Genomic DNA, 17,043 nt, shown 5'->3' with positions numbered 1-17,043 from the left:
GTTGTCTGACTCCAGGCGGTTCATATATTGTGTTTGCAGATTTTAAACCCATCACTACTTTTTGATTCCTTGTATTACTATATGTATATTTAATAAAGATTTTGTATATTACATCGTGGACTTTTGCACCATTCTTTTAGTGCTTTTTGCTCTCTAGCATTTGGTGTGTCTTACACTATTCCATCGACAGGCGTTAGCTATTTCCCCTATATATTCTCTATGTCATCATGATTAGAGGGTGTGTTTCTCTTTGCCTGTTATGTTTTCCTTGTTTTTACTTATTCTCCACATTACAGTCAATCTTGGGAACATCATTAATTTCCATTTCCTTAGAAATTCTTTCTACACAGTCTTTTTTGGACTTCTCTGTAACAAACTCGTTAAATACATAAACCATATGTAATATATTTTTCAGTTGCTCTTTTTTTTTCCTAGATATTATCTTAGAATCTAACTTTAGATTTGCTATCTTGCATTCTGCAAATAAGCTAAGCCAAAATATTTCTAAGCTAGATTTGTACAAACTTACAAATTCTATCTGACTTGATTTAGCATATGAATTAATTAAATCCATTTTTCTTACCTTGAAATATCTCAGCTTGTGGTTCCTTAGCTTTACAACGCTGGGCTCTGGTCTTCAGCACGTCTATTTTCAGCACTTCCAATGCTAGTGCTTGTCAATCCATCTGACACCTGTTAAAGTCTCCGTTACTCGTAGGTTCTTGTGAGATCTTTGTGACTTGAAGTTTTGAAGTGGAATTCCTGAAAACTTGCACAACATCTAGCGAAGCTCTTTTCTCTTCCCCCGTGTGCAAGATGAAGGAAATTCACGCAAAAATAGCACAAAAAATCTAAACTGGCTGACTCGCCAATGTTAAATATGCTTATTTTCGCACATTTATTTAATCAGGACTTTACCAGGTGCGTTACTTCTTGAAGAAAAATGTCATGATATTCTCATAAAAAGTGTAGTGGTTTATTGAATTGTCCACAGAAAAACCACATTGCAGCAAAACATAAAAATAGATGAAATAGTTACGAACAGATTGTCCATGTGTAAATATCAGCGTTTGTTACTCATCTTTCCCAAAGTTCTGAATAATAAAAACCATCTGTTTGTGTGAAGTCTGGAATCATTATGGCTACCAGCTGTTCCTTTCTTGTGTGACTTCTCTGATGTCCATGGAGAATGATGGTGAAGGCAGGAGGTGACAGCCCCCACTTGACAAAAGCCCGCACCCTCCTAAGAGCTGTGTTTATATATGTGTCCTACAGACCACGTGTTCCCCTTTATATGGTGTTGAATTATACTCTGAGATACATACACAGAAATAGCCCTGTGTAATGTCAGCAAGAAGCAATGTGCTCAGTACAGGATTGACAATAAGAATAATTCAATTAATAATTAATATTTAACAGTCCCACAAGGGAAACCCACCTCCCCCCTTTCCCACCACCCAACCTAACACCTACACCCAAATCTATATCCCTATATACAATATATACAGCAGCACACACTACAATAACCATAAATCACAAAGCCCAATTTCGGCACCTGCAGCCCTACATCACTGTATAATGATCAAACAAAACAAAAATCTACAGTGTCAGCAGCAGCCCACCACCAGGAAAGGAGATGACCAGACTAGGGCACACTAAAAGAAAAGCCCCTCCAGAGGACAGTGGCCCTCTGTGTGCCCAGTCTCCCATACTCCAGAGAGCGCACCTTCACCAGGTCACCGAGTATGGTCCTAAACACATCATCCACTGGGAGGATTTTCCATTGCGTCGATACAAAGCACCGTGCATTCCACGTGTGATACCTAACAACTGCACTATCTAGAAATAAGGTGCAGCGGTCCCGACCACCAAGGTCTCCGAATGCCCCATAGGCCCATTCCGCATAGGAGAGACCGGCCAGCCAAGACCAGCCAATGAAGGCGCCCACCCTGTTGTACACCTCTGTGTTGAAGGGACAATGAAGCAGGAAGTGGTCCATGCTTTCCAGCAAGGTACCACAATGCTCCCGAGGACAATTCCTGTCCTCAGAGCTCCTACACTTCAGATTCTCCCTCACACACAGTTTCCCATGGAAAGCCAAGCCAAGTCCCAAAACTTCGAGGGGATCCTGATAGAATTCAAAACATGCAAACCCACCCCAAGATCTCGACTGGGGCAGTCCCTGAGCGCCAGAGGCCTCTGGAAATGGGTAAACAGAACCCTATTGTCAAGGAGTTTCCTTTGCAGAGTCCTGATCTCCCACATGCCCAGACCCCACTGACGAATTACCTTCAGAACCAAGGTAGCGTAAGCCGGAAGATGTCCATGCGGTGTGCGAAGATCCTTCACTTGCCCTCCTGTCTCCCATTCCTGGAAGAAAGGCTGAAGCCATCCCCTACAGGAGAATACCCACGGAGGAGCCCTCTCTTTCCAGAGGTTTGCAATATTGATCTTAATGAAGGTATCCACAAGGAATACCACAGGGTTGACCATACCCAACCCTCCTAGTCTCCTCGTACGGTAAGTAACCTCCCTCTTAACCAGGTTCAGTCTATTCCCCCATAACAGTTGGAAGAACAAACTGTAGACCCGAGTCCAGAGAGATTCCTGCAAGATGCACACACTGCCCAGATAAATGAGTAAAGGGAGCAGGTAAGTTTTGATCAGGTTTACCCTTTCCCTTAGGGTCAAAGACCAACCCTTCCATTGGTTCACCTTCTGAGTGGCGATCTCTAGCCTGCTGTCCCAATTTTGTTTGGGGTAATCCCAATGGCCAAATTCGATGCCAAGGATTTTTGCAGAGACTTTGGGTCCTGGAAGGGTGTCCGGGAGATCAAAACCAGGATCTCCTCCTCCCAGCCAGAGACTCTCACACTTATCCTGGTTGATCTTGGACCCGGATGCCTCCGAGTAGCGATCTACCTCTGACATCAGCCACCCTGCCTCCTCGTGAGAGGAAACAAACACGGTGACATCATCGGCATACGTCACCACCCTCAGAGTGGCCTCCGGTGCTGCCTGGTCCATCCCGATCCCGGCCAACGGTCCACGCTCCACCCTCCTAACGAGGGTCAATCGCAAAAGTACAGCAATGGGCTCAAGGGACAACCCTGGCAAACATCGGACACAACCTCAAAAGAGCTGCCAATCCAACCATTCACAAGCGGGAAACTCTCTGCCCCACTGTACAAGGTCTTAAGCCAATCAACAAACCCCTCCGGCAGGCCATATCTCAGAAGGACGGACCAGAGGTACTCGTGATTAACCCGATCAAATGCTTTTGCCTGGTCTAGTGACAGCATGTACCCCTTCCAGTGACCAGCCCTACCCTGCTCCACTGCCTCTCGGACACTGAGCACAGCACTAAATGCGCTGCGGCCTGGAACAGAGCAATGCTGGGCCTCCGAAAGGAGTCGGGGTGCAAATTTCACCAGCCGATTAAACAGCACCTTTGCCAGAACCTTCCTGTCTGCATTGAGAAGCACTATGAGGCGCCAATTCTCAATGCAAGATGGGTCCTTACCCTTTGACAGGATGATCAGAGCAGACCTCCTCATTGACTTCGGCAGAGTGCCCGAGGAAAGACACTCATTGACTACCTCAGTCAAGAGGGGAACCAAAACGTCCTTAAAGGTCTTATAGAATTCAGATGTTAAGCCATCTGGACCAGGCGATTTTTTTTGGGCAAGCCCTTCAATCGCCAACTGAACTTCCTCTTCCCTGATCATTTCTATCAAAATGTCAAGAGAGGGGTCTACCCCTGGTTCGGGGATGGCATCAGCCAGGAAAGCCTACATCTCATCCCAATCAAGATCCCTCTTCCCCAAGAGGTGCGAGTAGAAGGATCTGACAACCTCCAGGATCCCTGATCTGGATCGCCTCAGGGACCCCGTAGTGTCGACCAGTCCTGTAACTACTTTACTATTCACTGACATCTTGCAGTTTCTGTAAGGGTCGGGCGAGCGGTACTTCCCGTAATCCCTCTCAAAAACCAAAGATGCGTGTCTATCGTACTGACACCTCATAAGCAAAGATTTCACTCTGGAGATCTCCTCGCGGCTACCTCCAGTTGAGACAAGATGTTCGAGTTTCCTCCTCAGACCCTGATACAGGCGGTACCTGCTCAGACTACTGAGGCTTGAGAGCTGGCGGAAGAATCTCGCCACCCTTTCCTTGAACATCTCCCACCACTCTGACTTACTACTACAAAGATCCAGTAAGGGTACCTGGCTCTGAAGAAAATCCTCAAAGGACTGTCTTATCTCCACTTCTTCCAAGAGAGACGAATTGAGCCTCCAAAACCCTCTTCCATCCGGAGGGTCTCTGTAACATTCAGAGAAAACAAAATTAAACAGTGGTCGGAGAACTCCACCTCAACAACAGACACTGCTGAAGAGACAGCTTCCTCCTTTAAATAAAACCTATCTATTCTGGACCTACAGTTACCTCTATGATAGGTGAACCCCTCGTGGCCTGGGGTGTGCCGAATGTGGACATCCACCAGGCGAGCCTCACTAGCTATACTATTAAGGGCGACGCTATCATAAGTCAGCTTGTTTCTGGAACCTCCTCTATCTTGGGGCCTCGTGACAGCATTGAAGTCCCCTCCAAAGACAACCTGCTGACTTGTAAAAAGGTAGGGCTTGATCCTCATAAAGAGACACTTCCGGTCCCACTTAGATTGGGGACCATAGATGTTGATGAGCCGGAGCTCTTGTCCCTTCATGAGAACATATAAGATCAGGCACCTCCCCATTTCTAACTCAATAACCCGTCGGCATTCCACCGGTTCGGTAAAAAGGACCGCCACTCCGCTATACGGCTCGGCCGCAAGAGACCAATAGGAGGGCCCGAGTCTCTACTCTCTTAGCTTTAAACACATCTGCCATGTTTGGCAGCCTGGTTGTCACGGATCCCTTCTCCGTGGTGTCACTTATTCGTCACGTGCCTGCTCTCACACGTGACTTGGGGTTGTGCCTGCAAGGTTTAATCTATCTCCCACTCTCAGTCCAGCATTCAACCTCTGTCCTATGCTGTAACAGGAGCATAAATCACACAGCGACCCAGGCCACACACCCGCTCATACACGCTGCCACCACTCATCGAATACACGGGCGATGAGTCCCGAAAAATAATAATAATACTAAAAATATGTCTATCACTCATAAGGCTCACACACCTTGGGCTATGGAGTCTTTTAGAACATTCAAGGTTCAACTTGTTAAAGTTTTATACTTTAATAACAAAAGGTTCAATGCTTACAATAATAAAAAGGTATAAAAATATGATAATAAAAAGACATACAACTTATGCAAAACAGTATAAAATAAAGAGGATAAACTGACAGAAATCATCTAACTGGTAGTTGCTTTCTGCTCCCTGAGGGTAGGATGAATGTAGATTGGATCACACCAGCTTCCCAGGCTGTCCTCACATGTGAACACAATTCTCTGTCTGCAGCCTAAATTTATAACTTTGATCTGAGGTCAGGTTTCTAGACCAGCCCCTCAGGTTAATATAATAATTGCGGGATGTTTGATTGGCCACGGCCGCTCTACTAATGAATATATTATTTTCTCTTTTGAGACACTTGTGAAAAGGTTCTCAGGAATAGATCACCTCAGGCCGCGTTTAGTATCTCCCCTCCAAGACCTAAGAGGTGCTAAATGTTACTTTTCTTCTTGCCTCTAGCTAAACCTACTGGTGAGATATGGGGACACAATGTCTGCTAGTCCCAAGGAAGTACCTGTTAACACCTAGGTGCGACTTGCCTTCAGGATAGATGTTACATTATCACTAGACACACATATAACCCTAGACATATGTCACTACACACATATAGATATATATACACATATTTCACCACACTGGTCTCTTGCAAAAAGAAAATGTCAGCTTCAACCCGGCTGAGAAAATCAAAGGCCGCAAATCTACGTTGCTGTATTTGACTTTATGCTGGCGACATTAATGGACGCCAGCGTCAATGGAGTGGGTTCCGCCATCATTGGTGATTCAGTTAGATGGCTTTCTTTTTCCCACTCCCCTTATCCTCTGCCTCAGAGGAGGAATCCTTTCCCCTCTTTAATGACAATGAGGTATCCATTCCCAGGTGTTTTTTATTTTTATCGTCCTCGTCTCCGGACTCTGGGCCAGTCCCTCCCTCCAAGGATCTTACATTCCCAGAAGAAGGAGAATCTGCGTCCCCTGTGAGCCCCGCCGAAGCCAGAACCTCACCCTCAGCTTCCTCCTCAGAGGAAGAGATGTTTTCAAGGGCTTGGAACTGGTTAGAAAGACCAACCAGAGGGGAGTCGGTTTTTCCTTCCTTAGGTACCTTGGTCAGAGCGGGAGAAGATTTTTTATCTCCCTTATTTCTCTTCTTTTTGGTGCCAAGCTTACGCTTGTCCTCTAGCCACTGCCTATTATCCTCATCCATTCTTTCATAATGGGAGGACTCTGAGGCAGTGACACTTTCCTCCCTGTGGATCCTCCTGACCTCCTCATCCAACTCATCATCCCTCGGGGCCTCAGCAGCAAGACTGGCGTCCAGGACAGGGGCCGCAATAGCCCGAGGCTCGCCCAGCTCCCTATCCTGTCTGCGCTTGTCTAGACGCCTTAGCTGGGCAGGCGTCTTTTTATTGCTTTTCTTCCTTGGCCCCTCAGCTCCCTCACTCCTGGTAGTCCCTTCCCCAGCAGAATCAGCCTCACGGCTTTCTCCCACCGGTGTCACGACTGCGTTAGCGAAGAAGCGAGGACAACGGCTGAATGGGTGACCTAACTCACCACACAGGTGGCACCTAATCTCCACACAAGATGCAGCAAGATGGCCGATATCCCCACACAATAAACACTTCTGCACAGTGCAGTTTGCGCTGAAGTGTGTGGGGTCGCCGCACTTGTGACAGAGCTTCGGTTGCCCCTGGTAGAAGACCAGGACACGATCCCTACCCAGGAAGGCAGATGATGGTATGTAGGCAACCGTACCACCTGAACGCTTAAGTTTTACCATAAACGTCCAGGCCCCTGACCAGACACCAAACTCGTCACGGTTTTTCTTTGGCATTTCTACCACCTCTCCATACCGGCCAAGCCACGTCATGATGTCATAACAAGAAAGCGACTCTTTACAAGTCATCATGGTCACTTTCTTGACTTGGTTTTGGCGAGACACCACCTGAATGGCAAAGTCTCGCCAGCCAGGCTCATTTTTTGCCAACTTATAGTTCGACCAGAAGAGCTCAAGCCCCTCCGGCCGAACAAAGCTGACATCAAACTCAGGTGTGGAGTAGGGATGTATCAAGGCATAGATGTCAATCGCCCTGAAGCCCATCTTCAGCAGAAGCTCCACAACTTTAGACCTTGGAGGACACGCATCACTGCCCCTCCACCAAAGACGGACAACATTCCTATGCATACTACCCGGCCCAGCTGTTGGGAGGGACCAAACTGTATCCCCCCCCCCCTCTTTGCTCTCGGAAGGCCCCGAGGCCATGCCTCTCTATCTAGAAGGATAGATCAACCTCTCGACCCTCTACCATTAGTGATCTCCCTTCTTTAGAGCCTCCAGGAGACGCCGTTGCAACATGCCATCCCCAGAGCCCGGAGATTAGGATGTCCTATTTCCCCCGGAGGTGACAGCGGCAAAACTCCTGACAGGTGCTGCCACCACCAGGGGGGCAACCGGACCAGTGATCACATCCACACCAACAGCATCACTATTACCCACCTCCATAACCCCCTCACCCTCTACCAAACCAGCAACCACACCACTAGACAAAGAATTTTCCTCATCCATACCCACCACATTCACTCCTGCTGGACCAGTGACAACAGGGGGTGACATTTTGACCTCTGCATCATCAGGCACAAGGGGCTGAGTCTCCTCCACAGAACTGGAGGCGACCTCACCCCTGGTCTTACGTGTGCCCTCCGCATCATCAGATGATATTTTCCGCTGCTTTACTGTTGATACCAGGCGCCGCTGATCTTTCGCCACTGATCCTTTATATCAGCATCTTGTTGACCAGCGGCGCCAACACAGAACAGGACTTTGGTGGGAGGACCGGAACTCCCAGCCCCAGCAACCCGCTCACACTGCCGTCGCTTCTCAACTAAGTGATCAGCGGCAACAGCATTCAGGGGCCCTGAGACTACCGGAGCTGCCCCTCCCACTGAGGAGCGCACCAGAGTATCGTGGCCTGACCTTTTGTCCGCCGCGGGCCGCCCTCACTGTCCAGCCTCTCGGCTGATGCACCTGCTGCTACATCCCCGCTACTACAAGCAGAGACGGAGCTCTGCGCCTTACTACTGTGCTTTGTAATCTCCCCGTGCCTTTGCACCGGATCCACAGCAGAACCCGGGCTGGGCTGGGCAACAGGGCTTATACAGCGAGCTGACCCTGCAGCCGACTCAGGGGGTACAGGGAGGGGGGCATATACATAGTTTACCGCTTCCTGCAGCTTAGGTTTGATCTTCTTTACCTTTTTCTTCTGGCCCCCAGGTGCATCCTCTGGTAAATCATCACCAAGATGGAAGTTCTGAAGGCACACTGGGGACTCCAGGAGCTTGATCTCTGCCATTAGTGCCCCTCCCTGGCCGATGTCACTGTCCTCCCCAGAGCCAGCAGAACTGCGACGAGATGTCATTGTCGCCTGTCCAGCAGGGACCTCGCTGCACGTGGCCTGTGAGTGACTAAGCAGGCTGCCAGGTGGGGCTTTCTGCTGGTCATTATCCTCCTCCTCATCATCATCCACCTGGCTCTCAGGCTGCAGCCCCATCTGCCTTTGCTCTCTGTTATCAGCCATTTCTCTGAATCGGTCTTCATTTTGCAATTTTTCTTTAAATGGTCCACTTTTTTCTTGAATAAATGCTTTTCTTACCTCCAGGTCATTAATTTCAAGCTTCAGCCTCTTTACCTCTGCCTGGAATTGCGTCTTCCAGGGTCTGGAGGCGCCTGCAGCTTTTGCGCTTGTGCAGAGCAGCTCCTCCCGGAGCCTCCTCAGTGTCTTACTCGCCTCTTCATACTCACGGAGGTGGCTCATGTGAGGTCGGCCTCACCTCCGTGAGCACTGAGCTTTCCTCCAGAAAGACCGCCATCTTGCACGCTAGCAGGTTTCTCCTCCATGGAAGCCTTGCGGCTTCTCTGGGTCTCTGCAGACCTGGGGGGAGTAGGAGCCACATTGCTGCGACTCCTGGTGGAGCGTCTCACCCCCGAATCCTCTGATGTGCAGGCTGGTAGCTGGTTCCTTCTGCCCCCGGCCAGCCTGGTCTGGGAAGCAGAAGCCTGGGACTTGGCTCCTTCACTCATCCCAGGAAACCCACTGTCTCCCTGGGTAAGAGAGAGCAGGTCCCTGGGTGGAGAGGTGGTGGTTCTTAGGAGCTCAGGAGCACACAGCAGGATCAGCAGCGACCGCACCCACAATCAACACAATGAGCAGCAGCTGAGCAGAGCTGCACTCACTATTCTGCTGGTGCAGTCACTGTGTATATACATTACATTACTGATCCTGAGTTATATCATGTATTATACTCCAGAGCTGCACTCACTATTCTGCTGGTGCAGTCACTGTGTACATACATTACATTACTGATCCTGAGTTACATCCTGTATTATACCCCAGAGCTGCACTCACTATTCTGCTGGTGCAGTCACTGTGTACATACATTACTGGCCCTGAGTTACATCCTCTATTATACTCCAGAGCTGCACTCACTATTCTGCTGGTGCAGTCACTGTGTACATACATTACATTACTGATCCTGAGTTACATCCTGTATTATACCCCAGAGCTGCACTCACTATTCTGCTGGTGCAGTCACTGTGTACATACATTACATTACTGATCCTGAGTTACATCCTGTATTATACCCCAGAGCTGCACTCACTATTCTGCTGGTGCAGTCACTGTATACATACATTACTGATCCTGAGTTACATCCTTAATTATACTCCAGAGCTGCACTCACTATTCTGCTGGTACAGTCACTGTGTACATACATTACATTACTGATCCTGAGTTACGTCCTGTATTATACCACAGAGCTGCACTCACTATTCTGCTGGTGCAGTCACTGTGTACATACATTACATTACTGATCTTGAGTTACCCCCTGTATTATACTCCAGAGCTGCACTCACTATTCTGCTGGTGCAGTCACTGTATACATACATTACTGATCCTGAGTTAAATCTTGTATTATACTCCAGAGCTGCACTCACTATTCTGCTGGTGCAGTCACTGTGTACATACATTACATTACTGATCCTGAGTTACATCCTGTATTATACCACAGAGCTGCACTCACTATTCTGCTGGTGCAGTCATTATGTACATACATTACATTACTGATCTTGAGTTACACCCTGTATTATACTCCAGAGCTGCACTCACTATTCTGCTGGTGCAGTCACTGTATACATACATTACTGATCCTGAGTTAAATCTTGTATTATACTCCAGAGCTGCACTCACTATTCTGCTGGTGCAGTCACTGTGTACATACATTACATTACTGATCCTGAGTTACATCCTGTATTATACCACAGAGCTGCACTCACTATTCTGCTGGTGCAGTCATTATGTACATACATTACATTACTGATCTTGAGTTACACCCTGTATTATACTCCAGAGCTGCACTCACTATTGCACTGTGTACATACATTACATTACTGATCCTGAGTTACATCCTGTATTATACTCCAGAGCTGCACTCACTATTCTACTGGTGCAGTCACTGTGTACATACATTACATTACTGATCCTGAGTTACATCCTGTATTATAGTCCAGCGCTGCACTCACTATTCTGCTGGTACATTCACTGTGTACATACATTACATCCAGTATTATCCTCCAGAGCTGCGCTCACTGTTCTGCTGGTGTTACTTCTTTGTTTGCTCTCTCAGTACGTCGGCTCGTTTGCAGCCAGGGGGACAGACTCATGGCGACTGTGGATGATAGAGGAGCAGCTGCGAGTCCTTAAGGTCAGTGAAAGAAATAAAAAACCTTTGTTCTCGTTCACTTTTGGGTTGACAATTGGACACATGTGTGTGGGGTTAAAGGGAACCTGTAACCCCCCCCCCAAGAGTTTGTAACTAAAAGAGCCACCTTGTGCAGCACTAATGCTGCATTCTGCAACGTGGCTCTTTTAGTTTGGGTCCCTGCCAACGCTGAACTATCAGTTTTTAGAATTTCCTTTCCTACCTGTAGTTTGTCAGGGGGGCATGTCTTTTTCCCCCTGACACAAACGCCTCCCAGCCATCACTCAGGGCCTCCGCTGCCTTCACTTCCTCCATTAACGTTCCCGACGCCTGCGCTGTAAGTCTTTTTTCCAGGCATGCGCAGTTTGCGCTGCCCTTCGACTCCCATCACATGATGGGAACTTACAGCGCGGACGCCGGGGATGTTAATGAAGGAAGTGAAGGCAGCACCCAGAGGCCCTGAGTGATGGCTGGAAGGCGTTTGTGTCAGGGGGAAAAGACGTGCCCCCCTGACAAACTACAGGTAGGAAAGGAAATTCTAAAAATGAATAGTTCAGCGTTGGCAGGGACCCCAACTAAAAGAGCAACCTTGACAGAATGCAGCATTAGTGTTGCACAAGGTGGCTCTTTTAGTTACAAACGCCTGGGGGGGGGAGGGGGTGACAGGTTCCCTTTAATCTGACTCCCCCAATAGATGATGTTGCGGTACAATAGGAGTTGGTATAACTGTTTTCTGAGCATCAATCCCAATTTGTTCCCCCTGGGGGGAGCTGTCACCAGATGAGGACGTCAGCGGACTTTCCATAGAGAACCCAGGAGCGATCGGCGAGGAAACAACAGCACATGTGAAAGACTTGTGTATACTAATAGATCACAGACTGCACAGGAGTCAACAGTGTGATGCAGCAGCAAAAAAGGCAAACAGTTCTAGAATGTAATAAGAGAAGCATAGAGTCTAGATCACGTGAAGTAATTCTCCCTCTAGTCCTCCTTGGTCAGGCCTCATCTGGATACTGGGTCCAGTTCTAGGATGTAATAAGAGAAGCATAGAGTCTAGATCACGTGCAGTAATTATCTCCTCTACTCCTCCTTGGTCAGGCCTCATCTGGATACTGGGTCCAGTTCTGGGCTCCACATTATGTAAAAGACATTGAAAAACTGGGGCAAGTTCAGAGAAGAGTGACCAGGATGGTGTGCGGACTGCAAAGTATGTCCTACGAGGAACGTTTACAGGATCTGGGAATGTTTAGCTGCAAAAAAGAAGACTGAGAGGAGACTTAATAGCTATCTACACATATCTGAGGGTCTGTCACAGTGTAGAGGGGTCATCATTATTCTCATCTACACATTGAAACACCAGAAGCAATGGAGGGAAACTGAAAGGGAGAAGATAGATTAGATATTGGGAGGGTGACAGTGACGGCGATCAATGAGTGGAACAGGCAGCCACGAGAGGTGGTGAGTTCTTCAATGGAAGACTTCACACAGAGGCTGAACAGACAGTGACTCCTGCATTGAGCAGGGGGTTGGTCATGAGGATCTCAAAGGTCCATTCAAACACTAACATTCTATGAAGTGGCTCCCGACCCCTTTCTCTCTTAGCTGCGATGCTCTGCGGGTCCCAATTCCTTTCTCTCATAGCTGCAGTGCTATGCAGGTCTCGACCCCTTTCTCCCATAGCTGCGATGCTCTGTGGATCCTGACACCTTTCTCCCATAGCTACGATGCTTTGCAGCATGTTTTCTCTTCACAGGACTGCCCCAGACGGAGAGCGGTGATTTTGAAGTTCTGCCTCCAGGGTGTAAAGATGTACGACGCAGACGGAGAGGTAATGGAAGCAGGACCTGGTGGTCTAAAGCCCCTGGTGGTGCCTCGTTCATTCTTCTGGCCATGAGCCCTTGGTGGAGACCCATGTAATTGCCTTGCCCTGTGCCCTTGCTGGTGCTCCTCGCATTCTCCCCTTGGTGGAGACCCATGTAATCGCCTTGCCCTTTGCCCTTGCTGGTGCTCCACGCATTCTCCCCTTGCTGGAGACCCATGTAATCGCCTTGGCCCATGCCCTGTTGGTGCTCCACGCATTCTTCTGTCCCTGAGTCCTTGGTTGAGACCCATGTAATTGTCTTGCCCCGTGCCCTTGCTGGTGCTCCACACATTCTCCTAGACCCGAGCCCTTGGTGGAGACCCATGTAATCGCCTTGCTCCGTGCCCTTGCTGGTGTTCCACACATTCTTCTGGCCGTGAGTCCTTGGTGGAGACCCATGTAATCACCTTGCCCCGTGCCCTTGCTGGTGCTCCATGCATTCTCCCAGCCCCGAGCACTGTCGGCAAGGGCTCAGCCCCTGTAATAACCCACCAGGTATCCATCATCTTTACAGACCCTGCTCATGGTGCACGCTCTGCGGAGGATCCAGTACACCACCTGCCAGCTTGAGGACAGGCAATTTGCCTTTGTGTCACGTAACCCACAGGGCAATCAGAATCTCCTGTTCTGCCACCTGTTTGTAGGCAGCGAGGCCAGTGAGGTACGGCACGTCTCCGCGCCTGGATTTTAGTGTCACTTGATGTGCTTTCCATGCTCTGCAATGTTGTCTTTTCTCTGACAGGTTCAGGTGCTGAACCTGCTTCTGTGCCGCTGCTTGCAGCTCCAGTACTTGCTAACTCACCCCGAGGCTGGTGACCCAATCGCTGCAGCATTCATCCATGAGGAGGCTCCGAAAAATGTGCTCAGTGGTGCAGTAGTGAGGGAAGCGCTATCCCCAGAGGAGGTGTCTCAGAACATGAACGCCCTGGTGTCCTTCAGAAGACTTCTGGTGACTGCACAGGTGAAAAATGGCAGCAACCAAGAGCCAAAATCTTTAAAAAAAATTCCATCAGACCAAAGATCATAGCATAAAATTTATTTTTATTTAAAAAATAAAATAAAAATGACAATTACAGGAAAACACAACCACAATCCCTGATGAAGCAGTGAGCGAAACGGCGTTGGAGTGGTGTGTGCGGGGCAGTGGCATTCCTGAACTGGTCAGTATTAACAAATTATTGTATACATTAGGTTGGCACTTTTGGCAGCACTTTGATAAAATAATATATTAATTGTTGGATTCTCTGTGCACTATTTTAATAATCACATTTGTTTGGTTTTTGTATGCAACTTTTTATTGATGCACTATTGCACTTTATTATAAATTGAATATTTGGTTGCTGCACATTCAGGGTGTGTGTGTGTATATGAGGATATACATACATATTTTCAAAATTTATTTTGATTTATTTTTTCACTCAATATATTATTATAATATTAATTGCTGCATTATATTTATTTATTTTTTACTGACCAATTTGGGATTGCCATGTCCTGCACATACGGGATTTATATTTTATAATCTATTAATCCCTAAAATACCTCGATTGGAGGAGTTTATATTATATCAATATTGCTACTATACATTTTTATATTCTAATAATGAAATATTTGCTGGCATTGGTTTTAAAATACTTTTAATAAAAATTTCCCAAAAAAATTTCCATATTATTTGGTTGTGTTTTCCTGTAATTGTCATTTTTATTTTATTTTTTAAATAAAAATAAATTTTATGCTATGATCTTTGGTCTGATGGAATTTTTTTAAGGATTATTTTCAGAAGTGTTTTTCCTCAGTTTATACAAATTGTATTTCTGGTGTTTCTTTCTATAAGGTTCTTAAGAGCCAAAATCTGCCTGCACATACACTGCGCCTGGGCACCTCACACCCTCGTGTGCGGCCCTGCAGGAACGGGCGGCTGATTTCTTCCAGTTCATGATTTTGACATTAGTTTTATAACATATCCTAAGAATGAAGATCCTACCAATGTACAAAGAAGCTCATCACTGCAGTCGCCATATTGCTCCCCGCATACTGGTCCGTAAGAAGGTGATCCGCAGCAAAGTCCTTCACTCTGTGGCATATCGTGGCCCGAAGTGCAAGCCACATGACCATGAGAGCGGAGCAGAAGGTGGGCATAAGGGACGTCAGAGAAGAGTCACAAGCCGGCCCCCGCATCCGACCCCGGTCCTGGAGGTTGTCAGTGATGGTGATGAGAGCGGCTGAATCATGGCGGTGGTGGGGGTAACAGGCCCAATCACTCTCCATCCTCTGTGTCACATTAGTGTCTGTCTGCTTTTCCCTCCTAGGTAGAGCTGGTTATGTGGTGACCGAGCTGTCGGAGAAGCTGGAGGTTCTGCTGGATGCCGTGTGGTTCTGCACTGGAGTCCACAGGTACTGGGAGGCGTAGTATACACAGCCGTTCCTGCAGGGTCTGTATGATGGCAGCAGATTCCTCCTCTCCCCGCGCAGCAGCAGGCTGACGTCTTGTCTCCCCGTGCGGCAGCAGGCCGACGCCTCCTCTCCCCACGCAGCAGCAGGCCGACGTCTTGTCTCCCCACGTGGCAGCAGGCCGACACCGCCTCTCCCCACGCGGCAGCAGGCAGACGCCTCCTCTCCCCATGCGGCAGCAGGCCAACGTCTCCTCTCCCCACGCAGCAGCAGGCAGACGTCTTTTCTCCCCGTGCGGCAGCAGGCCAACGCCTCCTCTCCCCACGCGGCAGCAGGCCGATGCCTCCTCTCCCCACATGGAGGCCGACGCCTCCTCTCCCCACGCGGCAGCAGGCAGACGCCTCCTCTCCCCACGTGGCAGCAAGCAGACGGCTCCTCTCCCTGCGCGGCAGCAGGTCTACACCTCCTCTCCCCATGCAGCAGCAGGCCGATGCCTCCTCTCCCTGCGTGGCAGCAGGTTGACGCCTCCTCTTCCCGCGCGGCAGCATGCCGACATCTCTTCCAGCGCGGCAGCAGGCCGACGCCTCCTCTCCCCATGCGGCAGCCATGCTGGCTCTGACATTGGGCACTTGGGGTTTTTCTGTTTCTTTAGGGATAAGTCCATCGCCCTTTTGAGGGATGATCAGCTGAGGGCGTTCCTGCTTCTGCCGGACATGGAACACACAAGGCAGCTGACACTGAACATGAACACACGCTGTGGGGTGATTCCGTACGCCGTGCACACTACTTCGCAGGGGAAGTTTTACTTTGAGGTACATTGTGCTCAGAATGGCTGCAGATATTCATCTGTGGAGCGGACACTGAACACTAATGTGAACGGTCGCACTCTCTCCGCAGCATCTCCCCCAGGAATTTGCTAGGCTCGCAGACCTGGTGGGCCATTGCTCCAACATGGAGAGCAGTCTTTTCTTCCAGTTGGCTCAGGGTCGGGTGAATCCATGCTACAAAGCACAAGATGTGAAGAACGGTCAGCGGAGCCCCCCAACACAGCACAGGAGCACCCTGGAGCCCCAGCCCGAGGAGCCTGCCAAGACTGGGGGGCAGCCAGACACGGCCCCGGAGCTGACCATATACCATATCTAACAGGACACACAGGACAAGCCCTGGTAGAAGAGACCCCCTGCAGACACCAGACCCCGCACAAGGGGTGGTGGGAGAGGACTTATCGCCCCAGCCTCTGCGCCGGTCATCGTGGCTACATATAATGCACAGCCGATGTGCTCCCCTCACATCTAGAAGCCACAGTCACTGTACTGACCCCTGGTGCCCCAGTTCTACTGCTACCTCCTTCCTACCTGCTGTAGCTATGATGTTCTGGCTCGGCGACATAACACCGCTGCAGACAATCATGGACCATGGCAGGGCTCAGACTGCTGGATCTACCAAGTGATCCAGCCATTAACCGCTGTGCCGTCTCGCTCCACGCTGCATGCGGAGCCCTCGCAGACTTTGCCTCAGGATCTATAATACCGGCAGCGGAGAAGGCGGTGTATCGTGTCCATTATGTCCTCGGGGCAGAGGAGCAGCATATGGATGGCAGGCAAGTCCAGTAATCTGCACACACTGTACTAATTGTATCTGACACTGACATCTATATATCTACCTATTCTATGTGTATATACTGTGTGTAATCCATCTCTTCTATCCTGTCGTCTCCTGCAGTGATTTTACAGCACATGGCAGATGAATTATTGGCTTTTCTTCTATGTATTATATACAGTGGTTGAAAAAAGTATTTGATCCCTTGCTGA

At 48.8% G+C, this 17,043-nt stretch overlaps 1 protein-coding gene across 1 annotated transcript; it reads left to right on the top strand.

The window, feature by feature from the left end:
• Window positions 1-12,733: 12,733 nt before the first annotated feature.
• On the top strand, window positions 12,734-16,375 carry SH2D5 (SH2 domain containing 5). Its single transcript, XM_077257416.1, is given in 8 exon segments — window positions 12,734-12,808; window positions 13,356-13,502; window positions 13,584-13,823; window positions 14,824-14,871; window positions 14,873-14,972; window positions 15,151-15,235; window positions 15,885-16,044; window positions 16,130-16,375. Coding segments are annotated over 8 exon segments (1,047 nt in total). The 5' UTR covers window positions 12,734-12,787.
• The last annotated feature ends 668 nt before the right edge of the window (window positions 16,376-17,043 follow it).

The sequence above is a fragment of the Ranitomeya variabilis genome, chromosome 4 (assembly GCF_051348905.1).
Source record: "Ranitomeya variabilis isolate aRanVar5 chromosome 4, aRanVar5.hap1, whole genome shotgun sequence".
Classification (NCBI taxonomy): Eukaryota; Metazoa; Chordata; class Amphibia; order Anura; family Dendrobatidae; genus Ranitomeya; species Ranitomeya variabilis.
Note: the sequence above shows the minus strand (reverse complement) of the source record. Positions and strands in the feature narration are given on the sequence as shown.